This window comes from Nothobranchius furzeri, chromosome 5 (genome assembly GCF_043380555.1).
Source record: "Nothobranchius furzeri strain GRZ-AD chromosome 5, NfurGRZ-RIMD1, whole genome shotgun sequence".
NCBI classification, from domain to species: Eukaryota; Metazoa; Chordata; class Actinopteri; order Cyprinodontiformes; family Nothobranchiidae; genus Nothobranchius; species Nothobranchius furzeri.
In genome coordinates, this window is record NC_091745.1 from 29,081,224 (window position 1) to 29,106,223 (window position 25,000).

Below are 25,000 nucleotides of genomic sequence, written 5' to 3' on the forward strand. Positions count from 1 at the left end.
TATTAACAAACGTTAAGTTCTGTCAAAGATTATGAAGAATTTAGGAACTGAATTGAATTGAATAAAATTGAATTGAATTGAATTGAATTGAATTGAAATGATCCTGTCAGCAGCAGGAGTACCAGCTCTCTTTGGGGTTCATTTGCAGCAGACTCACAGAAGGCAACAGCAGGACTCAGCTCTGACTAAAGTCCTTAAATATTCTCTAAAGCATCTTTCTTTGACCTCAGCAGGTTTCCATCAAGGTCAATGAAACTGTTTTTAAATAGTTCTTCTGCAAGGCCAGCTGCCACGTACAGCAGAGTGGGATGAATGCAGCAGCTCACATGGTTAAGATAATCACACTGGATGGAGAGAGAAACTGATGGAAAGAGGAGATGGAGATAAAAACAACACCCCGGATTTTAAAGATAAAGTTTGCATCCACGCGTGATTTGAAGCTTCTAAATGAACAAACATTATTATAATGACTGAGTTTTTGATTCATTTATTTGGAAATAATCGTTGTAATTCTGATCGAGCTGCTGCCTATAATAAAACCTATTAAAGTCTTAGAGTACAGGCTTCTTTTCTGGTTTTATCACTAATGAAACAACATTTAGCATCATGTGTATCAAAAACAGAGGAGGAAATGGTTTTACACGTTCTGTAAAGATTTTGCTCATTCTAGGACAAACTGAAACCAGAATGGGAAAAAGACAAGGAGAACAATAACTTGTGTTTAGCACTCAGATGCAGAAGCGAGGGAGTAAAGCTTAACACAGCTGGCTGGGATCAAAGAAAACACAATAAGTGCTGATTGGAGCCAACCCCCAAAATCCAGAAATCATCAACACTTGGTTCTAACATTCAGAATGTTTTCATATTTAAAATAGAAACAATACAAAGTGCCACATTTCTAAGTAATACAAGCAGAAACGGCCTGCTACTGTATAACTGACCACGTTAAGCCCCACCCTCATTGTTGCAGAGCTAAATGTAGGAAACACTGCTGTTAATTGATGTGGTTACTTTGTGATCAGCACCCTGTACTTTAGTAGGTCTTAGTGCACGTTTGTTGAACATATTTTAATGTGTTTTTAATTTATTTTTATGGGAAATAGAACTATTTCTTTTACAAGCTATTTGTATTATAAGAGAACTAAATAGACTTTGTGGAGAAATCTGAAGAACGGCGGATTGATTGTTGCAGCCCCACACAAGGACGAGCATCACATTTCTAACACCTCCTACTTGACTGCTTGCAGCAGCAGAGCTGTTACCTAGTTACAGGCTGGAGTCTGAGCGACCTGCAGGCTCGGGCGATGCGGAGCATCACTTAGTCGGCCCAGGAACACAAAGTCAGGATGCAGCAGGAGGACGGCTGGGAATAAAACCAACCGCAGCAGGAGAGAGGTGAAGTGTGATTGCTTCTCTCACACTGTTTCAACCATAAAACCAACCAACTGGCTGCGGAGGAGATTCTCTGCTAGAAGGTGAGTTAGAGTTTTGATTCAAGCAGTTCGGTGGCTTCTGAGGAAGCCTCTGGTGTGTTAGGAACGAAACCTCTCGTTATTTCATTCAAAGTAATCAAATTATCTCCATCACACACTGAGATTAGAAATTTTTTCAAAGGAGATTTTTCAAAGAATGAACATTATTTGTTAAATATTATAAAATCTTCATGTCATATCTATTTATTAGAAAAAATTCACTATAATGAGATAGTTTTCTTCAGTTGTTTCTGTGTGTGTGTGTGTGTGTGTGTGTGTGTGTGTGTGTGTGTGTGTGTGTGTGTGTGTGTGTGTGTGTGTGTGTGTGTGTAGGGTTGTTGTTTTGGACTAGTAACTTCATTGTTGCAGGTCATGATAGTTTTACAGTTATGTTTGTGGTCATTATTTTTATTGATCTATTTGCTGCGTCTGACATGTTTTTTTTTAATTTTCATATTGTTCTATTTTGGGCCTTTGTCACTGCCGTAGTACCCGTGTCTGAAATATAAAAATGTTCAGAACCATTTGGACTGGCAAAATGTAGTTAAAGAAAGTATTTTTTGTTGAAAAATGTAAGTGAAATGATCTTAATTAACTGCAAGGACAATGGTTACCGTTTCCTCGATCCTACTGAAGCAAACTCTCTTCACTAAAACATTCCTGAACTGCAAATGTCTTCAAACATGGAAATGTTAAAATAAATATGTAAGGTGTTACTGTCACTGTTGCTGGAAGATAACAAAGCTGAAGTGGTGCTCTTGACAAGAAAGAAAGAATTAAAAAAAAGGCAAAAACAAAAATAAAATGTAAAACGTCTAAAAGATAAATATTAAAAAAAACACTGACAACTTTGCATCAAGGTGTGAAAAAGGAACAAGAGCTGCATGAGCTTGTAACAGAGCTAATATAAACTGCAGCTGATATGTGTGTGTGTGTGTGTGTGTGTGCGTGCGTGCGTATGCGTGTATGCCTAAGTGCATGCCTGCGTGTGTGTGTGCGTGCGTGTCTGTGTGTGTGCGTGCGTGCGCGTGCGTGCATGCCTGCATGTGTGTGTGCGTGCGTGTGCGTGCATGCCTGCGTGCATGCGTGTGTGCGTGCATGCGTGTCTGTGTGTGTGTGTGTGTGTCCTTTATATACCTGTTTCCTTGACTGCAGCAGGTCTTAACAGTTGGTGTGGGAGGTATTAGCAGCAAAACAACTGGCCGTCATTTGCTTTCTGCAAGCTCTGGCTGACTGTGGGCCCAGTAGTGGTACCCCATGACGCTCTGAGCAGTCCACGTCCTTTTTGCCCTGGAACGTGCTGCTGCCATACCACATAGTTATACTGAGGCAGAGGAAGCTCCTAATCACCGCTCTCTCTGTAGAAGATCTTGAGCAGTTGAGGGATGAATCCAAATGTATTCTGTTTCCTGAGGAAGAAGAGTCTCAGTTAAATCTTTCTCACCCCAAAAAAGTTTTCTTTGACCACTGAGCAGGTCAGGTCTGACGTGATTTGGACACCCACTCATTACCACCTCTTCTTCAAAGAGGAAAGCTAGATCCTCTGTCCTCCTGGACCTCCTGTAGTCCACTATGACCTCCTTGTTTTTGACTATATTGAGACAGGGGCTGGATCTCCTCTCTGTGGAGGGTCTCCTCGTTTCTTATAAGGTCCCTATGGTGGTATCACCTGCAAACTTCAGGACCATGTTTGAGGAGTGGACAGCTTTGCAGCCATGGGTGAATAGTGTGAAAATAGCCAGACCGAGCACATGGCCCTGTGGTATGCCTGTGTTTAGGACCAGATTGGATGACGTTCAGTTCCCTGAACTGAAGTCCATGTATAGCATCCCAAAATAGGTGTGTGATAATACTGCAGGTGTGCCAGGGTTGTGTATTGTGCAATGCAGACAATATCCTCTGTAGACCAGTTCTCCCAATATTTAAACTGGTGCTTGTCCAGACCAGCAGGAAAGCCGTCTGTGTCTTAGGAGGATCCTATCAAAGCACTGTGTAGTTGCTGGGGCCAGTTCAACTGGGCTATAATGTTTTATGCAGGTCACGCCTGATGTTTTACCAAAGGCAACATGATGGAGAACGTCAGGCTTACGGGAACAGTGGAAAGCTGAAGGGACAGCTAGTCAGCACATGAACACAGAATCTTAGCGTTACCTTACCCAGCCATACCTTAGGGATGTTAGGGGGTGTGAGACACAGGCTGGTGGTTACCATGGTGGCTTTAATGTGCCACTGGCAACAGCTTTTACATTTCCCTTGATAAATTACTTGTATATCAAACACAATGCTGGAGTTGTGGGAGTAGGGAAGGGTACCTTTGACATTTGAATCGATCCGGTACTAATACCCGGTACCTAGGAATCGATACCGGTACTTAACGGTACCAATTTTCAATACTTTTGAGTGTTCAATATTTTAATTCTCTTTTATAATTAAATATATATTTTTCTCAATATATAACAATATTTGATAAATATCACGATAAATAACATATAACTGTTTGTATTTTAACATTGTCCTTGTAGTTTTATAAGCTGATAATTAAACTGAAGCAAACATCTTTACTGTGAACTAAATTTACTGTGTATCTTCATTCCTTTTGCCGTCTTTTTTCAATTGATTTTTCCTACTGGGAAGTTAGAATTTCCAAGGAGAAAGCGAACGCACCATTAGCTGATAACAATGGTGGCAATGGAAGCTAACATATCAAGCTAATGTTATCTTAAACAGTTAATTTAGCTGCTGGAGCAGATTAAAACGATGATGCCTCACACTTAGATCGTTGTCGCTGGTTTCATCTTCACCCATTCACCCGTCGCATTTAGTAAAGTGAAGCCAAACTGTAGAGAGCGTTCATGTTCTTCTAGTCGGAATTTCGGAGTTCCGAGGAGAAAGCGAATGCACCATTAGCGAAACGGAAGCTAACAAATCAAGCTAATTTTATCTTAAACATTTATTTACCTACCGGAGCAGATTAAGATGAGGATGTCTCACTTAGATCGTTGTCGCTGGTTTCATCATCACCCAGTTACCCATCACATTTAGTGAAGTGGACCCAAGCTTTAGCGTGCGTTCTTTCTACCATGCTGCTCTGTTTACAACTGGCTTGCAGCGAGCGACTAGATTACGCTCTTGCGCATGCGCAGCTGTCTAGGCAAGTTCTCGTTATGAAGGACGGGTACCGAAACGAGGCACCGTTTCAAATGATGTGAATTGGTGCTCGGTCGGAACTATGGAATTCGGTCGGTACCTTAAAAAGTACCGAATTCGGTAAGGGAGAAACTGCATCAGCACCCTTCAAAATTCAGAATCAGAATTTTATTTTTAATTCCAATTTGTTCCTTTTAAACTGGATTTCATTTACAGTGTTTCAAGTGGAAGAAGAAATTAAATGTATGTGAATTTGTCAAAGAGCAACACTCTAATAGAACCTAAACTGCTTGTCCAACAACAAAGACACCACCTGGATTTAACTGAGCAAAGATATAAGCTGTAAGAAAATGACTATCGGTGAGGCAAACCAGATAAAAAGGCTTCAAGTAACTGGGGAGCATAAAGATTGGACTGTGGAGCAATTAAACGAAGTTGTGTGGTCTGATGAGTCCAGATGGACCCTGTTCCAGAGTGAGGGTGCATCAGGGTAAGAAGAGAGGCAGATGAAGTGATGCACCCATCGTGCCTAGTGTCTATGTACAAGCCTGTGGGGGAAGTGCTATGGTATGGGGTTGCTGCGGTTGGTCAGGTCTAGGTTCAGCAACAGGATGTACTCTAAGAATGTGGTCAGCTGACTACCTGACTATACTGAATGACCAGGTTATTCCTTCGATGGATGTTTTCTTCCCTGATGGCACGGACATATTCCAAGATGACAATGCCAGGATTCATTCGAGCACAGATAGCGAAAGAGTGGTTCAGGGAGCATGAGACATCATTTTCACACACGTTATGGTCACCAGAGTCCAGACCTTAACCCCATCGGCATATTTGGGATGTGCTGGAGGAGGCTTGTGCAGCAGTCTGACTCTACCATCATCAATGCAAGATCTTGGTTAATGAATGCAGCACTGAGTCTGGTGACACTGCAGAAGCTTAGTGAAACAATGCCACAGTGAATGTGTGCCGTAATCAAAGCTAAAGGCAGTCCAATGAAATATTGTGACATTTAATTAAATGTTTTATTCTTTTTTTGGTGGTGACTTTTTTTGGCTGGGCAGTGTTCATCAGACCTGTGTATGAAAACATGAAGGAAAGTTTTTGAACGTCATTGCACAAATAGAAAATATTTAGATTGTTTTACAGATTATCATAATCCCATTTCAGTCACAAATGAGTGTTTACTCATTCGTTTGTAGAATTAGACTGCAGGTTTCAGTTTAATTATTAAAGTGTAAGGTGTGGCTTTAGGTGTGTGTGTGGTAACGTGACATCCCCATAAGCTGTTGCATCTTCAGTGTCTCTGGTCAGTTACCTGATCTGTGAGCGGTTTTAATGTTATGGCTGGATTCCTCATTTTCTCTGGTATGCAGATTCATTTTAGAGTGAGAGCATGAAAATGGGAGCACATCTCCGGTGGACGATAAGAACAGCTTCAGCCTCGTTAGAGAAGCTCTGCAGGTGCTGGCATGTCGGAGCAGAAAAAAGTGACTGGATTGGGTTCTAATCAGGTTTTAAAAGACGGATGCTGCAGCTTCCTGCGTCATCTTCAGAGAACTTCTTCGTGAATTTTCACGGGCTTTGAGAGAAAACAGTTTCTCTCATGGAAAATTAAAAGTTCATGCTGTGTTTCTAACAGCAAGTGTGATTACCAGCTAACGTGATTTTTGCGTTTCGGGTCAGTTGGGCAGAACCTGATCACATGACCTCAGATTAAAATGCTGCACGTTTAATTTGAGATTTAGAGGACAGACTGGCTCTCTGTATTCAGGCTGGGATCCTAAACTTCACTGTGATGGATTCACTGTTTGATTGTAAATGATGCCTTCAAGAGAAGCACACAAGCTGTACACACACACACACACACACACACACACACACACACACGCACACACACACACACACACACACACACACACACACACACACACACACACACACACACACACACACACACACACACTTAAAAGCATATCTCAGGGGAACAGCTAATCTGGTGAATTAAAGATCAGGTTTCTGGGGTAAAGTACTAATAGTATTATTGTTTAGCTTCTGGGGCTGCACAGTGGAACAGTGGTTAGAGCTGTTGCCTTGCAGCAAAAAGGTCCTGGGTTCGATTCCCGGCCTGGGATCTTTCTGCATGGAGTTAGCATGTTCTCCCTGTGCATGCGTGGGTTCTCTCCGGGTTCTCCGACTTCCTCCCACAGTCCAAAAACATGACTGTTAGGTTGATTGGTCTGTCCAGAATTGTCCCTAGGTGTGTGTGTGTGTGGGTGTGCATGATTGTTTGTCCTGTGTTGCCCTTTGATGGACTGGCTCTCTGTCCAGGGTGTACCCCGCCCATTGACTGCTGGAGATAGACACCAGCTCCCCCGCGACCCTGCGTGGACAAAGCGAGTTCAGACGATGGATGGATGGTTTATCTTCTGTTGTCACCTCAGCTGATCTTTAATTCTGCATCAGTTCTCCTAATGGTCTTGTTTTTTAGATAAAGACCTACTTAAGTTTCTTACTACTTTTCTAATAACCTCACCAAACACAAACTCTCAGTCACTGTGAGTTGTGTCCACCATACGTCCTCTATAATTTGTTCTGATTCGTTGAGAAAAAAGGATTTCCCACACCTGCAAATATCACCTTATCACTGTTTATTTATCTATGGTTGTCAGTGGAGACAATGTGAACATATGGCACATAAGACAAGATAAAAATAATGTACAAATATTCTCAGGTGGATTTCCACCTCCTGCAGCCTTTAAGATTTATCAGGTTTTGGCTTTCACTCCTGAGTTCAATATAAAAAATCTGATAGTATTTTTATGAGTCAGGAATTGCATTATCATTCTGAAATCTCTAGGAAAAGGCTCCACACTTCTCTGAACTTTCAGACGATGAAATTGGCGCCTCTTGTAGCTTATTTCACTTCTGGATGAGGCAGAAAAAGGTCAACGGAGCTCAGGGGAAGAGAGGGAGCTGGACAGTGGGCTGAGTGTGAATTCCTCGGGTTTATTAGGTTTGGCTGACTCATCAACCCCTGAGGAGGAACCTCCTGCGTCCCTCTGAAGCAGCAGCAGCAGCACCTACATGACAAACCTCCTGCTGGGTTTAAAAGAAACCACATGCACAAAAACTGTGAGAAAAACATCCTAAAATATGGATCAATCATTATGCTGAGGCACGCGTCCTCTAGCCGAGCATCTCTAACTTGTGTTTATTAAGGGCTGGAAGAGACTCCTGTGACCTGCAGAAACAAACCCACTCACAAAACATTCAAACAACTGACTCAAAGTCTGAAACCTTTCTTTGCACGTGTTCACGAGCACCTCCCACACACACACATATAGAATCTGTGTTCACACACAGAGACCCACAGATTTACTGTGACTGAAATTTATGATTCAAACTTGAGATGAGTCATCATCAAACTTTTATTCTTTCAATTTGAAGAGATTTTAGAGTCGCTCTGAAGTGTTTCTGTGTAGAGCTTACTTAAAACTCCTGGCAGGTCCACCTGAGCAGTCTTAATTCAGAGAAATGGTGTTGAAAACGTAGCAAGCATGAACAACCAGCTAATCTGAGCCATCAGTAAATCCAAGCTACTGGCTAGTCCAAGGTAACTCAGGACTAACGACTTCACAGTTAGTCTGTCCCAGGCTTTCCGCCAGACACGTTAGCATAGCATAAAGTCATCCATCCATTTTTGTCCGCTTGTCTGTAGTCAGGTTGTGGGGGCAACAGCCTAAGCAGAGAGGCCAGATGACTGAGCTTCTCACCCTATCTCTAAGGGAGAGCCCAGCCAACCTGTGGAGAAAATAATAATTTCTGAGCTTGTATCCGCAATCTCGTTCTTTCGGTCACTGCCCAAAGCTCATGACCACAGGCAAGGGTAGGAACGTAGATCGACCGGCTCAGCTCTCTCTCCACTACGACAGATCGGTAAAACAACCGCATCACTGCAAATGCAGCACCAATCCGCCTGTCGATCTCACTCTCCAGCTTTCCCTCACTCGTGAACATTTATCTAGCGACTGATAGCGGTAATTCTGTGTTGCTACTTCTGCTGGACCTCACGGCAGCCTTTGACACGATAGACCATGAAGTGCTGCTTCACCGTCTTCATCATTATGTCGGGATTTCAGGATTAGCCCTGGAATGGTTTAGATCATACCTGACAAATAGAAAAATGTGTGTTAGGATGGGAAGTTATTCCTCAGAGTACTCTGATCTACATTGGGGGGTACCACAGGGCTCGATATTGGGACCTCTGTTGTTTTCTATTTACATTCTGCCCTTAGGTGACATCTGTCGTGAGCTTGGAGTTCAATTCCACCTTTATGCTGACGATTGTCAGCTGTACCTGCCTCTGAACACGTCAAGTGGTGTCTCTATTTCTATTCTTACAAACTGTTTGAGGGAGATCAAGACCTGGATGACTGAACACTTTCTGAGCATAAATGATCAGAAAACAGAGGCTATATTGTTTGCTCCAAGCATACATTGTGACTCTTCCCTAACTGACTGTGGGTCATTTAAGGGACAGCTGACTACATCGGTGACTGATCTTGGTGTTAAACTGGATAGCGCCCTTAGTTTTGACACCCACATCAATGGAGTGATCTCCTCCTCCTTTTTCCACCTTCGCCGGCTGGCAAAGATCAAACCATTTCTGTCACGTCATGATCTTGAGACGGTGGTCCATGCTTTTATTACGGTGCGATTGGACTACTGCAACTCTGTTCTATTCGGTGTGAGCAAGGGCTCAATAGCCAGGTTGCAAATGGTGCAGAATGCTGCTGCCAGATTTTTAGAGGGCAGGTGCAAGTTTGACCACATAACTCCTGTCCTGGCTGCGCTTCACTGGCTGCCCGTTGATGTTAGGATTCATTTTAAAATACTTTTACTAGTTTTTAAAACTTTAAATGGTTTAGCCCCTCCTTACTTGGTGTCACTACTTCAACCATACACCCCTTCACGGTCACTCCGCTCGGAGAACTTCATGCACCTCTCGGTCCCAAGAACGCGCCTAAAGACGCGTGGTGATAGGGCCTTTGCTGTGGCAGGTCCTAAGCTTTGGAATAAGCTTCCTCTGAGCATAAGGGCCTCCACCTCTGTTGCGGTTTTTAAGGCAAGGCTAAAAACATATTTTTATGACCTTTCTTTTAACCTTTCCAACTAGTTTTATTGTTGTACTTATAGCATTTTACTCATTGTAGTTTTAACTGTATCGTGTGATACAATATGTTTTATTTTCTGGACTTACTGTTTTATGTTTTTATTTGATCAGTGTAGTGCCTTGGTGGCGTCTTTTTGCCTGTAAGGCGCGATTTATAAATAAAGTTGAGTTGAGTTGAGTTGAGTAAGACCGCTTGAGCGAGGACCTCGTCGCTGACCCTGAGAAGACATTCGATCATTTTCTGACTCAAGACCATGGTCTCGGATTTAGAGAAGCTGACTCTCATCCCAGCCGCTGCGCTGCCAGCTGCGAACCGCTCCGGTGAAAGCTGTTGATCACGGTCCAGGACCAAAACCACATTGCTCCAGAATCAACAATGTCTATGAGATACCATACTACAAAATACTGCCACACATGTGGGCCATGGACTACAAACAAAATGTCTTCATCTGCACACAAAAAGGTGATTTTCCTAACAAATCCGTTTAAGCCCATGTTGCAAAAATGAGTACACCCATATTATAGTCTAAGTCACACTTAAGACTACAAAACTCAGATTAACAGACATTGACACACAGGTGGATCTAATGAGCAGACAGGTGTTTAACAAAGGCGTTGTTTAACAAAGAAAAGCACTTCCCATTTCATGCTGTCAGAAACGGCTCCACTTGAAAGAGAAAGGTCACAAAATCTGAGAAAGGAAATCGTTTATTCGCACAAAAGGTGAGGGCTACAAGAAGATCAGCAAAGCTTTACATATCAGTCAAAATACTGTAGCAAAAGTGATCAAAACATTTAAGAAAGATGGAAGTACAACCATGTTACAGAGCCGTCCACAGAAGTTAACATCTCATCAGGAGAAGACATATACATATATATACATACATATATATACATATATATATGTACACACACACACATATATATATGTGTGTGTGTGTGTATGTATACATATATACATACATACATATATGTATGTATATACATACATATATATACACATATATATACATACATATATATGTGTATATATATGTATGTATATATATATACATACATATATATACACATATATATACATATATATATGTGAGACTGACCTTTACACAGATGTTTCTAAATCAGGTGAATTTTCACTTTTTACCAGTAAATCGTGAAACCATATGAGGGTTTCTGCCGCTGCCCTTTTCCTGACAAGAATAAGAAAGGCCCGTCGCAGAAAACCCTTAAATGGCGCACAGACAGACAGAGAAGAGGAATCATCTTGAACTCTGTGTTTTACTACCTGTTTCACCTGGATGTTGTGCAGACACGCTGTGCCCTTTGCTCAAAGGTTACTCACTCAAACATGCATGACACCAGAAAATAAAGAAGAAACCAAACAGCAGAGGCAGAAAGAGGCTGCCTTTGCTGATGAATAATTATAAACATGTGCTGATTTTCATGAGAGAGATGCTACGTGATGCTGCCTTTAGCAGCTGGGCTTTAATAAACTGATGCTCACCTCTATTAAAATATTAATGGGAACAGGAAACAGCAGAGGTGAGAGTTCAGTCAGCAAGCTGCTTTATGATGCAGATGAATTCATCAGCTGTTAGCACGAACTGATTGTCCAGCGTGTCAGAAAGAGGGCGATGAGGAGAAAATGACATTTCAGACTCACAGCCTTTGACAGTTTGACATTGTTAGTAAAATATTTCAGTTCCTTTTTTTAAAATGAGATCAACACCACCTTTTTTCTCACAGCAGGAAGTGAAGTCAAAGTTTTAAATGTTACAGAGAAGACACCCTGGATGTTTATCACATCGAGAGTGCAGCTACTGGCAGCAGCCTTCCTGTTTTATAATCCAAACCTCACATGAGCTCGTCCACTTCCTGCTGCGCACCCCGCTGACCGCTGCTGTCGGCCTCAATAATGTTTTAGTGGCGAAGCGTCCCTCCCCTCTCTGTGATAACCTCAAACTCATCTGCTGGATAAACGTGTTCGTTTGAACTCGGCACTTGTGGTGTCTGCGTTAAGTCAGTTACCTCCAGATCAGTCTAACGGGATACCTCTAATTACGTTTACAACGATTATTGTAACGTGTCACAAATTAAATGTTCTGTTCAGGTTTGAGTCTGTCCATTGTGTCCATTTCAGGACACCTTTAGGTCTCAGAAACCTCAGCAGCTGCCTTTAGACCCGCATGTTGTTCCTGCCTCCGGAAAAAATAATAAGAGCTCCAGCTGACAATGAGCTTATCCCTCAGGCAACAACGATTTTCGACCTGCAGCGTTTAGAAATGTATCTGAGGTCTTTGCTTCAGGAAGAGGTCGGCTCATTACTTGGTTCTTAGAGGCAGGAAGGAGCACCGGAGACATCTGTCACCTTAAACACCTGGATGAGCCATAAGGGCTGTGAACAGAATTATTTTATTGGTTCTAACTCTGTTGCCTCAGCAGCTTCTTTACAAACTGATTTTATTCCTTTTAACAAGAAACAGAACGGTCAGAGTCGACCACAGCCCAGATTCATCAGCACAGGTGTTCCACACAGTTGTGTCGGCTCACCTGATGCTCCAGCTACAGCCTCGAACCCATCAGGAAGAAGAGGGCCTGCAGCTGTGTGATGACAGCATACCCAGTACACATCTCACTTGTCAGTTATGTCCGCTGTGATGAGGATGGTGGTGTCCAGCCGTACAGCATGCTAAAGTCCATGCTGTTGTCCTGAGTTCTGGTTCTAAGCAGAAACTCAGCCTCTCCACCCTGGGTCAGAGGATCATGCTGACACACTACCAGACTCTACTTCAGAGTCTACCCGTGAAAGTGATGAGGAACACCAGTTCCTGAAGTCAGTCTGTGTGCAGTTTTTCCTGGCAGAACAATGACCCTTCACAAGATCTCCATACAGAATACAGCCTCCAATCAACAAGTCCCCCTCTGTAAATAAACACAGTTTAAAGGTGTGATTCACATTTTTTTATGATTATTTCTGATTAAAATCAGTCACTGTGAGTTTTTCCTGCAGGCTGAACATGAAAATAGTCTCCTACACCTATCTCCTGCATTAGCTTTTGATGGAAAACAGACGGTGAGACTCTAGGATTGACAGATCTACGTCACACCGTCACTGAATATTCATGGATTCACCCATCTTGACTCACAACGTGGGAGGCTGTTGTGTTTTTAGTATTCAGTAAACAGCAGAGAACGTCTCAACTAGCAGAATCTAAACGTTAGCAGTAGCCACTTCACCACACGGCAGAAGCTCCTCCAGGCTTGTGTTACTTGTGGAGATAAAACATCAACACTGCAAGTCAGTTGGTAGAGTTGTATTGCTGATATCCAGTCTGGGGCGAGATGTCCAAATATCAGAAAATAAGACTCCAAAATCGGCTGTCTGAGGCTCAGCTGTGACGTGGGAAATGTTTACTTCCTAGAAATTGTGCACTGCTGATAGCTAACAAACAACAAAAACAAGAATCTTCACCCAAGGCTTTGTTTTCCATCTGAAGATCTTTATAAAAGTTTTATCATCATTGCTGCAATGTAGAGAAGAAAAAAATACATTACTGACTAATAAACACATGTTAGCTTCACGCTTAGGAGTAGTGAGATTCAGCTGCTGTTGGAGACAAAATAAACACGGCACTTTCCTGTTACTAAGCTAAAATGAAGTAGTTAACTAAGCATGATAGGAAAAATGTGATGTTAGTTTCCTAAAATATTTTAGTTTTTCTTTTTAAGAGGGGGACACAGAAATATCAGAAGTTATGAGACAGACAACATTGGATATCAGTAAAGAAGTCCATTTCTAGCATCCCTAGCCAGCAGTCTTTGATGTTGCTGTGAAATAAAACAAAGAGGGGAAATCCATTTTTTAAATTCCCTGGATTGGTATAAAAGTTGTGTGAAAGTTGAGTAACAGCATGAGGTGACACCTTTTTTAACTCATTTTAAATATTTGTATCTAAATTATTTTCACTGCCAAGCTCCTGATGTTACTGTCTGATGGCAGCTTCCCACGTTTGCTTGTTTTTGTAACACACCGCCACACCAGTGACTGTCTGACCACAGGAGGCGAGTCCTCCAGGCTGCAACCGTCAGACAAATATAGATCAGGTGGTTTCAGCCTGAGAGGGTTTCTTCAGTCTTTATCCTCGAGCAGCCACATTCCTGCAGCAGAAAGCTGATTGAATTTAAATGTGAGGTTTGGAGCGTGTCAGAACCGCGGCACCTCCCCTCATGTCGTTTACAGAAGACGTCTCTTCAGTTTGATACTCGCAGCGTTTTACAGCTTGAATGGGTTTCCCGTTGAGAGGTTTCAGAGAGCCTGGAGGCGTTTAGTGTGAAGATTAATGAGGCAGAGTGAAAAATGACAATTACCATTCAGATATTGGACTTGACTTTGCTGTAGAGCAAAAATGTGACGGATTGAGTCTTATGAGACATTGCGGCAGTGAATAAAAGTGAATAGATGTTACAGCTGCATGATGCTTCGAAAGGTTTAAGATTATCTGAAGCTTGTAATTTCTCACAATTATTATCTTGTTGTGAAATAAATCGTTAAAAATGTGCCTTTCATAAACCGAACTGAGTTCAGGATTAAAGAGTTTGTGTTGAAAAGCCTGTACTTGAGATGTTTGTGTTTTGTACAGAAAAGGTTAAAGCTGCTGACGTACAGAGTCAGGGAAAAGCAAGTTACTGCAGTAAAAACTTTAAAGATGTGGTTCACTTGTTCAATCAATACATTTGTATGCCTTGTAAGTCGTCCTCGGGGGAACAAAGCTCAGATGCTCCAGTTTCAGGAAATATCCCAATCCCAATACTCACACTTCTACACTTGCGCCCTTCAATTGCCCAATCCCAACCAGGGGTGAGAGTGCGTAGGGTGTCTCTATTCTCGAGTGCAGAAGTTGATCACGCTCCTTTTGCACCATAGAGCAGCACTTCATCCGAGTCTGCATCGATGTGAACTTGGGCAAAGGGTTTTAACCACAAGCTATTGCTGCGGGAGAAAAGGCTCAAGTGCCTTTTCTGAAGATATATATTTTCAAATTAAAGTAGTTCGTTTTAGGATGATTAATTGATGCTCTGAATGTTTTAGACAAAGCAGCAATGAAGGTACATTTCTTTCTAATAAATGTTTGGTTGTTCATTTGAAAGCTGTTAATAAAGGTTTTTTTTTAAAAAGTATCACAGCGACCTGCATCCCGGCATGCGTTTCGGCCGATGATGCAATGCTCCCTGTCCCAATTCGGCAATTATGTGCACTCTTGTGTTCTACACACTCTAAGCTTTACTGCACCCTTCTCCAGGTGCCCTTTGCTGAAGACCAGGGTAAGCACTGAGATTGGGCCCAACCAGCTGGAGGAGAACGTAGCTTCAGACGGCAGGATTTGGAGTCCAATTACCTGATTTGGGATATCTCACCTCTCATTGGTTAACAGCAATGCAACTGGGTTTATTTTGCAAAATGGATGTTTTGTCTCCATAAATCACACAAGCCTGAAAGAGTTCTGCTGTGTGGTGGAGTTGCTAATGCTAACAGTTAGCTTCTACTAGGCCAGATGTTCTCAGCTGTTTCCTGGACGTTAAAACAACAACAGCCTTCCCCGTCCTGAGGCAAGATGGGTGAGTCCGTGAATGTTAAGTGACAGTGTGACGTAGATCTGTCAGGATTTTCCAATCCTCTTTTGCCATATCACAGCATGAACGGGCGTGTTGTTTATTTGAATTTTTTATGTTCTCATTTTATGGATCTATAGAATTAAAATACAAACTGCAGCTGATATGTTAGGAAGTAATGGTCGACCGATATGGAATGTTTTTAAGGCCGATGCCGATACCAATTTTTAAAGAATTTTGTTGCCGATGACCGATATCTAAAGCCAAATATTAGGCTGACATATAAACGTTTTAGTAGCACATTGGTTGTGAAAACAACTGAACACTCACTGTGTGCAACATAAATTAAATAAGCCACAAAATCTCTTAATATTTATTGAACTTCAAATATAAAACAAACTGAAAACATAAAGAAAAATGATATATATTGGCCCCATTATCGGCCGGCCTCTATTAGGAAGTACAACTCTTTTACGTTTGAATCCATCCGAACATTTGGGCAGAATAATCGCTGTTGTTTGACTTGTGAGACAAAAGTTATACAAGAGCTGAAAAGTGTGGGATTCGGTCAAAAACACCATCCAGCATTACCCGTGGAAACATGTTTACTGGCAGCTGAGCTGACGCTGCAGCAGTTACAGATCACCAGCAGGACAATCTGAAAATGACAGTTGCTCTGCTGATAGTCTGCAAACTGTCCAACTGCGAGGTAAATTCAACGAATCATGCTGCCAGTTCTTTTCATTTTGACTGACTCAGAAAAGATGATAAAGGATTGACACTTAACTATAAAATCCACATGAGAAGGAAACCAGAGTTCTGTGTTAGAAAGTGGATTCATGTGTAGAAATAATGAGGCTGCTTTTCTTTCTGGCTCTTGTGATTTCCTTGTTTTGAATCTTCATCAGAATCAGAGTGAGTTCATGTTTAATAATCTGATGAAGACTTGGTTTAGGCTGAATATCCGGCAGCTTTCTGAGCACATCCTGGTGCTCTGTGAGCGTTTTTTCTCCATTGTGTTTGCAGACAGGCTTCATTAAAGCTGGTTAGCCATATTAAAACAGTTCATCTTCATCTGTGGACATGGGTGATCTTGTAGTGATGAACACTATGGCAGAAAACGAGACCAGAGGGGTGAATTTGGACCAAATCAGAAACCATCTGGGAGCCAAATGACAGGATGGAGGAAGGAAATGTTTCTTCTTCTTACAGCAGAAATCCAGTCGATGGCTTAGATTTATTCAGAACAACATCTTTGTAGGAATCCAGCGCCATCAGCAGCCTTTAAACCAGTTATGCTGCTCATCTCATTTTTTTCTATCTGAGATCCTGAGTTTTAACACGGATTAGACCAGAACCACATCCTTCATACCAGAATCCTGATAATAATAATAAAAATTTAAACAGGAACCAGACTGATGGTTTGTCATTAAAAACCAACACTGATGTGATGGAGTCCAACTGCTTTGGTCACACGAGGAGAACAAACCTAATTCTGATCTAATCCAGATTGTGATTATCCTAAAGGAGCGGGATCACCCTCAGCATGAAACACCATCAGAGGATTCCTCTTCTCTTTCAACTTCTTACACAAGAGAGAAAAGATCATCAGAGTTTAATTTGGTTCTGTTTGATTTGCGGCTTGGATTCTCGGGTTCTCTCCTCCTCCGGTTTCCATGGCATCCAAAATTTGGCAAATTTACTGTGAAACAACCGCGATCAACAGGAAGTGGAGATATTGAGAAATGATTAATGTGACAATTTGCAATCAGAAAAATGAAGTAGCTGTGAAGTGTTTGTTATTTCCTTGTTTCAGTAAGAAGAGTTTGCTTTTGTTTGAACCCTCCAGCTGTCATGTTGTGGTGTAGATGTCTAACCCACGACATACAGAATCAGCTTGAGACGGGGAAAGTGCTTTAAATAAGAATTTATTAAAAGGAAACCAAGGGAGCAGCTTGAACGTAGCTGAGTTCTGTCACAAAGGGAGCCCGTGCGGGAAATCTGTGGACAGATGGGAGTCAGATCCAACTCAAAGGGGAAAACAAGGAATCGGAATTGTGTGGGGGACTTACAGTCTGGAGAGGGGGAAAAGTAGCTCGAGGGAGGAGTGGTCCGGTCTGGGCTGAGAGGGGATTCCTGAAACTGAGATCCAGAAGGGGAGACGTGGAGGGAGCTGAGTTGGTGGAGATCCAGGGAGCTTAGGTGGGCAGCTGGAGGTGGTTCTGGCCAGGGAGCAGCTGAGAGACAAGCAGGTTGAGTTCCAGAGAAATAGCCAGTCGGGGATGAAAGTGGAGGTTGATCCAGGTAGAGTAATCATCCAGCGAAGTGTAGGAGTCTCCCAGCTGCTTAAATACCCCTGGCCAGCTGATGAGCAGATCTGCTGCAGCTTGGTCACCTCCAGACACGCCCACCTGCAGAGGGAAAACTCAAAAGACAGGGAGTGACAGCAGGGAAATACCTCAGACCATGACAGTACCCCCCCCTCAAGGGACGCCACCCGGCGGCCGAGCAGAGGAGGAGGAGGAGGAGGAGGAGGAGGAGCGGGCCAACTCGAAATCCCGGATGAGAGAGGGGTCATCGATCCATGACCGCGGGATCCACTGTCGATGTTCCGGGCCATAACCCTCCCACTCGACCAGGTACTGGAAACCTCGGCCACGAGGTCGCACATCCAGAAGGCGCTGGACACGGTAACCGAGGCCCCCGTCAGCGAGACGCACAGGAGGCGGAGGGTCGACAGGAGGGCACAGGGAACTGGAGATGACAGGCTTAAGAAGGGAGACATGAAAAACGGGGTGTATCTTCATGTGGGACGGCAGATCCAAGCGGACGGAGGACGGGTTGACGACAGCAGAAATTGTGTAGGGACCGATGAATGTGGGGGAAAGTTTTTTGCAGTGGTCCTTCAATCTGATGTCCCTGGTGGAGAGCCAGACGCGCTGTCCAGGTGCATAGTCTGGGGCAGGACGCCGGTGCCGGTCGGCCAGACGCCGGTTGCGTTCTGCAGTCCTCTGTAGGGCCTGTTGCGTGGCCGCCCAAACCCGCCGGGTCCCCTTCAGGAACTGAGGAACGGAGGAAACTGGAGGGAAATTCAGAAGGGAACAAACTGGGTTGAATACCTGTCGAGGCCTCGAAGGGGGATAGTCCGGTGGCGGAGGAGACATGGGCGTTATGGGCGTATTCGATCCATGGAAGGTGGGTACTCCAACTGGAAGGGCTAGAGGAACACAGACAACGGAGCATGGCTTCTACCTCCTGATTTAGTCTCTCGCATTGGCCATTTGACTGCGGATGAAACCCAGATGTTAACGCCACCTTAGCTCCTAAGCAGGTGGCAAAGTTCCTCCACACCCTTGAGACAAACTGCGGGCCGCGGTCTGAGAGTATCTCCGCAGGGATGCCATGGAGCCTAAAAACATGCTTAACAAGCAGAGTAGCGGTATCAGCGGCAGAGGGTAGAGCCTTTAGCGGCACTAGGTGACAAGCCTTGGAAAAACGATCGATAATAGTCAAAATAACAGTAAAGCCTCGAGAAGGGGGAAGACCGGTGACAAAGTCTAGTGCAATGTGGGACCAGGGCCTGGAGGGAATGGGTAGCGGATTTAATATTCCAAATGGGGGTTGGTTACTTCCCTTATTGCGGGCACAGGTTTGGCAGGCGGAAACATACTCCTTGACATCCTTAAACATAGTTGGCCACCAGAAAGACCTCCGGATTAAGGCTACGGTACGACTGACACCAGGGTGGGCAGAGAATTTGGCGGTGTGGCCCCAGGTAATCACCCTATGCCTGACGGAAGGAGGAACAAACAGGGTGCGGTTGGGTACCTGATTGGGACAGGGGTAGTTCTTTTGAGCCTCGAGCACCTGATCCCGTATCTCCCAGGTAACGGCTCCCAGGACACAATCGGGGGGTATGATGGTAGTAGGCTCGGGATCTGAATTCACCGAGAACTGTCGTGAGAGGGCGTCGGGCTTGATGTTCTTGTTGCCAGGTCTATAAGAAATGATAAAGTGAAAACGAGAGAAGAACAAGGCCCACCTGGACTGACGTGGGTTGAGTCTCTTAGCTTCCTTGAGGTAGGAGAGATTTTTGTGATCCGTCCATATCACAATGGGGTGCTCAGCTCCCTCCAGCCAGTGCCTCCATTCCTCCAAGGCGAGTTTTATGGCCAGGAGCTCACGATCTCCCACATCGTAGTTCCTCTCTGCGGGTGAGAGGCGCCGCGAGAAGAAGGCGCAGGGATGGAGGCGGTGATCTGTGGGGGAGGTTTGAGATAGAACAGCCCCGACTCCCGTATCCGAGGCGTCAACCTCGAGTGTGAATTGCTTTGCAGGGTCTGGACGGGTGAGAATAGGTGCCTGAATGAATCTCTCCTTTAACTCACAAAAACTTCTGGAGGCTTCAGCGTTCCAAATGAAAGGCCTCTTTACCGAGGTTAGTTGTGTCAAAGGGGCGGCTATCTGGCTGTACCCCTTAATAAACCGACGATAAAAATTAGCGAAACCCAAAAATCTCTGCAGCTGTTTGCGTGTGGAAGGAGTGGGCCAGTCCTTTACTGCCTGTACCTTTTTGGGGTCGGGTCCCAGCCTTCCACTCTCCAGTACGAAACCTAGGAACTTAACAGATGGGACATGGAATTCGCATTTCTCTGCCTTAACGTAGAGCCGATTTTCGAGCAGGCGTTGGAGAATGGCTCGGACATGACCAGTGTGTTCCTCGGGGGTCCTCGAAAAAATCAAAATGTCGTCAAGATATACAGTGACGAATTTGTTCAGGTAGTCGCTCAAAACAGTGTTTACCAGGTTCTGAAAAACGGCTGGTGCGTTCGTGAGGCCAAAAGGCATGACTAAATACTCAAAATGTCCTATTGGTGTTTTGAAAGCCGTCTTCCACTCATCTCCCTCTCTGATGCGAACCAGATGGTAAGCATTTCTGAGATCTAATTTGGTGAATATGGTAGCGTCCTGTATGGGTTCAAATGTGGATGACAGTAAGGGTAGTGGATACTTGTTTCTTATTGTGATTTGGTTTAAGCCACGGTAGTCTATGCAAGGTCTCAGGGTGCCGTCCTTCTTGGAGACGAAGAAGAAGCCGGCACCCAGAGGAGAGGTGGAAGGCCGAATTATGCCGGATGCCAGGGACTCGGAGATGTACCGTTCCATACTTTCCCGTTCAGGTTTGGAGATGCTGTAGAGACGGCTAGAGGGAAGAGGTGCTGCGGGGAGAAGATCTATGGCACAATCATAAGGGCGGTGAGGCGGTAGGGAGGATGCTTTGTGTTTAGAAAATACCTGCTGGAGGTCATGATATTCATGAGGAACCCCGGTGAGGTCGGGGGATGTGATTTTCAGGGCTCGAGGCTCGGAACTAGGTCGGGCAGGTCCCAGACAGGTTGAATGACACTTGTTGCTCCACATCTCCACCTGGTTTGTGACCCAGTTAATGCGGGGGTTATGGTTCCTTAGCCAGGGATGACCCAGAACCACCGGAGACTGGGGGGATGGAAACACAAAAAAGGTGAGTTCCTCACTGTGGTTACCTGATGTCATAAGGCGAATGGGTGCCGTCTTGTGGGTGATCGAAGTGAGGGAGCCCCCATCCAAGGAGGACACCCGGCAGGGTGTTTGTAGAGGAAGGGTGGTGACCCGGAGTTGCTCCACTAGCTGTTGGTCAAGGAGATTTAGTTCGCAACCTGAGTCAATTAATGCCAGAGAGGGAAGAGTTATTTGATTATGTGACAAAGAACAGTCCAACACACACCGAGAGTTTAAGTCTGACCGAGAACCACCCACCAGTACTCTCGGGGCTACTGATGGGTCCTGTAGTTTTAACTGCTTGGGGCAGTTGGCCACAAAATGCCCAGGCATGCCGCAATACAAACACACCCCTGAACTCATGCGCTTGTTTCTCTCCTCTTGGGTTAATCTAGCTCGGCCAATCTGCATGGGCTCACTGGGGGGCGGAGCTGGAGCTGCTGGATTCACATTTTGCGGGCAGTTAAGACGAGAAGGTAATGGGAAGTTGTTACCTCTTTGGCGTGCCTTATGTCTCTTTTCCATCCGACTGCACAGTGCGATGAGACTCTCGAGATCAGGTGGTTCTTGGCAGAAAGCGAGTTGATCCTGAAGCTGCTCGTTAAGAGCCTGGGTGAACGCCCCTTTAAGCGAGGCTTCATCGAGGGTGGAGGTGGCGGCCAGGGTTCGAAACTCTATGGAAAATTCAGCGATTGAGAGCTTCCCCTGACGTAAACTCCAAATCTGTCTGGCCACATCGGCCGCTGACTCAGGCTTGTCAAAAGTCATTTTAAAATCTGCCAGAAACTCGTCTAACGAGTTCTTGAGGAAGCTCGGGTTTCGGCTCTTTGCCTCCGCCCACCGGAGTGCCTTGCCGCATAGAAGACCGATGATGTAGGAGATTTTAATTTCATCGGTGTAAAAGGACTCCGGTGATCTTTGGAAAGCCAGCTGGCACTGGAGGAGAAAACCTCGACAAACCTCCCGATTGCCATCAAAAATCTCCAGTGGAGGAGAGGTGGCGACCCAGAAACAGGGTAGATCGGATGGTGCAGGAAGAACGGGTCCGGGCTGACTTGGAGCGGGGAATGAGGCTTGCTCCGGAGAGGTGAGTGGGTGGCTTAACTCCTTTATCATAGTTCCTAATTCAAATAAAGTCTGGTTAGTGTGGGAGAGTTGATCGGACAAAGAATGGAGCGAATTACTGTGCTGAGCCAGGGTGGCGGAAACGACGGAGGGAACTGATTCTGTATTGAGGTTAGAGGAATGGCTGGATGATTCTGTCATGTTGTGGTGTAGATGTCTAACCCACGACATACAGAATCAGCTTGAGACGGGGAAAGTGCTTTAAATAAGAATTTATTAAAAGGAAACCAAGGGAGCAGCTTGAACGTAGCTGAGTTCTGTCACAAAGGGAGCCCGTGCGGGAAATCTGTGGACAGATGGGAGTCAGATCCAACTCAAAGGGGAAAACAAGGAATCGGAATTGTGTGGGGGACTTACAGTCTGGAGAGGGGGAAAAGTAGCTCGAGGGAGGAGTGGTCCGGTCTGGGCTGAGAGGGGATTCCTGAAACTGAGATCCAGAAGGGGAGACGTGGAGGGAGCTGAGTTGGTGGAGATCCAGGGAGCTTAGGTGGGCAGCTGGAGGTGGTTCTGGCCAGGGAGCAGCTGAGAGACAAGCAGGTTGAGTTCCAGAGAAATAGCCAGTCGGGGATGAAAGTGGAGGTTGATCCAGGTAGAGTAATCATCCAGCGAAGTGTAGGAGTCTCCCAGCTGCTTAAATACCCCTGGCCAGCTGATGAGCAGATCTGCTGCAGCTTGGTCACCTCCAGACACGCCCACCTGCAGAGGGAAAACTCAAAAGACAGGGAGTGACAGCAGGGAAATACCTCAGACCATGACACCAGCTGTCATGAGCGATGTGAAGCTAACTGCTGTGTTGGATTGTTAGGTTCTGTTGGTTTTCTAAAAGCAAGTAGATTATGAAAAACGCTGTGAGGCAGATTTCTCTGTAACCGTGTTCACGGGCCGAGTGTTTGGGAATGAGCTGGGATCTAGAGCGGTGCAGCTGTGGTGTTAATGGGAAGTGAAACTGGAAAAAGAACTTCTGTCAGCCTTGATGGGAGGGTCAACTCCATCATCTGAATGGTCTAAAATCTGGGAAATACACAAAAATATTTCTGTTCTTCCTCTTTTTTGTTCAAAACTCTCTAATGTCAGTATTAAATATGAACATATCACCAGGAGTTGGTTGCTGAGGAAACAGCTGATGGTTTTTCAACACGAAGACTGAGAAAACAGGAAGTAACCCTGAGAGATATCTTTACCTTATCTTTATTGAATTATTTAAGTAGTAGCTGTAGCTCAGGAGGTAGAGTGAGTTGTCCAGTAATATGAAGGTTGCAGGTTTGATTCAGGCTCTGACCAGAGAATGCTGCTGTTGTGTCCTTGGGCAAGACACTTAACCCGCCTTGACTGCTGGTGGTGGTCAGGCGGACCGGTGGTGCCAGTGTTCAACAGGACTCGCCTCTGTCAGTGCGCCCCAGGGCAGCTGTGGCTACACTGTAGCTCATCACCAGAACTCTAAGAAGGCACTATACAAATACAGGACATTTACTTTGTATTGTTTAAATTAAAGAGACAGTATATAGTTTTTGCCATAATCTTTGGAAATATCCATCAAAATGTTGCTGTAAATGAATTAAATGATGTCCAGCTGTTGAAAATCATTGGTGGCTTTGTAACATATAACCATAAAAAATGGGTCTAAAATACATGGGAGGGGGTCTAAGTCTCTTGGCGATGCCATATTAGACAACTTGTTTCCTTCTACGGGAGCTCATGAGGACAAAATGCATTTACTGATTCATAACAAGCAATTACAAAACTTTCACCATTCATAAACATTGTTGTTTTACACATTAATCTCTTCACTTGTTGCCACTGGTAAAACTGTGCTTCTTGTTTTGCTGGAGGTTGTGCTCCCAGGGACTTTTGACCCTAATGGCCATCCGTAGGTAAGGTCTTACTCGAACACAGAAATACTGCTTGCTTTCAATGATTTAGCTATGCACTGCCCCTTATCTCCATGTAAAATACACATTGTCACTTTAAAGGTTAAATATTGAACAATTCGATAAAAAGCTGTTTTTTGTTGTTGTTGTTGTTGTTTGTTTTTTTTATTAAATAATACCTCCACGGGGTGTTAGAGATGTGCAGAGTGAAGGTACAGTCTTTCCTTCAAAAGCTATATTTTAATAAAAACAATGATCAAACATTCATTTTGGCAGGCACAATACTGGGTATATGTTTACAACTACCTGCCAATAGGGGGCACCATTGCGGGTTGCAAAACAGCCCGCTCGGCACAGCGAGGCTGGCCCTGTGGAAAATGGTAGACTTAGCAAGTCAATCAGCTGCTTCTGAGCCCAGAAGATGTGGCTATCCTTCTCAGAAGAGGAGCAACCATAAAAGATCTAAAGCAGTTTTGAGTTTAGGAGGGGGGGGGCACAACCAGCATGAGGACCAGGGGAGGGGGGGGGTCGATCTTTGATTTTTTTTTACAAAAGTATGTATAAAACTACAGCCTAGAGGCTCTTTTATGCAATGTCAGGAATGCAGAACTGTCAAGTACAAAGGTGACAGGAACGGCCAATAACACGTTATCAAGTATCCGCAGAGCCATTAGATGAGTTTATGGACTGGGAAACAGGCTTCAACACAAGTGGTTGTTTTCCACTTGGTCCTAGTGCTCAACCAGTATCTATTTAATATAGTGAAGTATTGTTTTGGGACGGTAAAAAGTGCAGGGTATGCAGGGGCGGCGTTAGGCCCGGCTACTTGGGCTCAAGCCCCGAATGTTTAATGAAAAGCCCCGGATCTCAAATGTGGAAGTAACATGCAGTACCAAAGTCCAACAGAGAGGGAGCAGCTGGCAGTAGTTTGTATACAGCCTGCCTGAGCCTCCACCACTGAAGAACAAGCCCTTCAGCAGCCGGCTTCTTCTACACTCTCTGCCTGAAACGCATGAGTGAAGATGGACATAAGGACGTTTTTTAGACCAAAAGTACAACGACAG

At 44.5% G+C, this 25,000-nt stretch overlaps 2 protein-coding genes across 2 annotated transcripts in view; one reads left to right on the forward strand and one right to left on the reverse strand.

Moving 5' to 3' along the window:
* Positions 1–1,075: 1,075 nt before the first annotated feature.
* The window catches only part of sstr3 (somatostatin receptor 3), a 73,295-nt gene continuing 49,370 nt past the window's right edge, over positions 1,076–25,000 (forward strand). Inside the window, exon 1 of the mRNA XM_070551530.1 lies at positions 1,076–1,475. The gene's annotated coding sequence lies outside the window, so the exon portion shown is untranslated. The remainder of the gene's footprint in view (positions 1,476–25,000) is intronic.
* On the reverse strand, positions 12,919–18,240 carry LOC139070003 (uncharacterized). The gene is made up of 2 exons (XM_070551532.1): positions 17,478–18,240; positions 12,919–17,406 (listed from the first exon to the last, which is right to left on the reverse strand). Exons 1-2 carry the CDS (start codon positions 18,188–18,190, stop codon positions 17,337–17,339), a joined length of 783 nt encoding a protein of 260 aa, XP_070407633.1. The 5' UTR covers positions 18,191–18,240; the 3' UTR covers positions 12,919–17,336.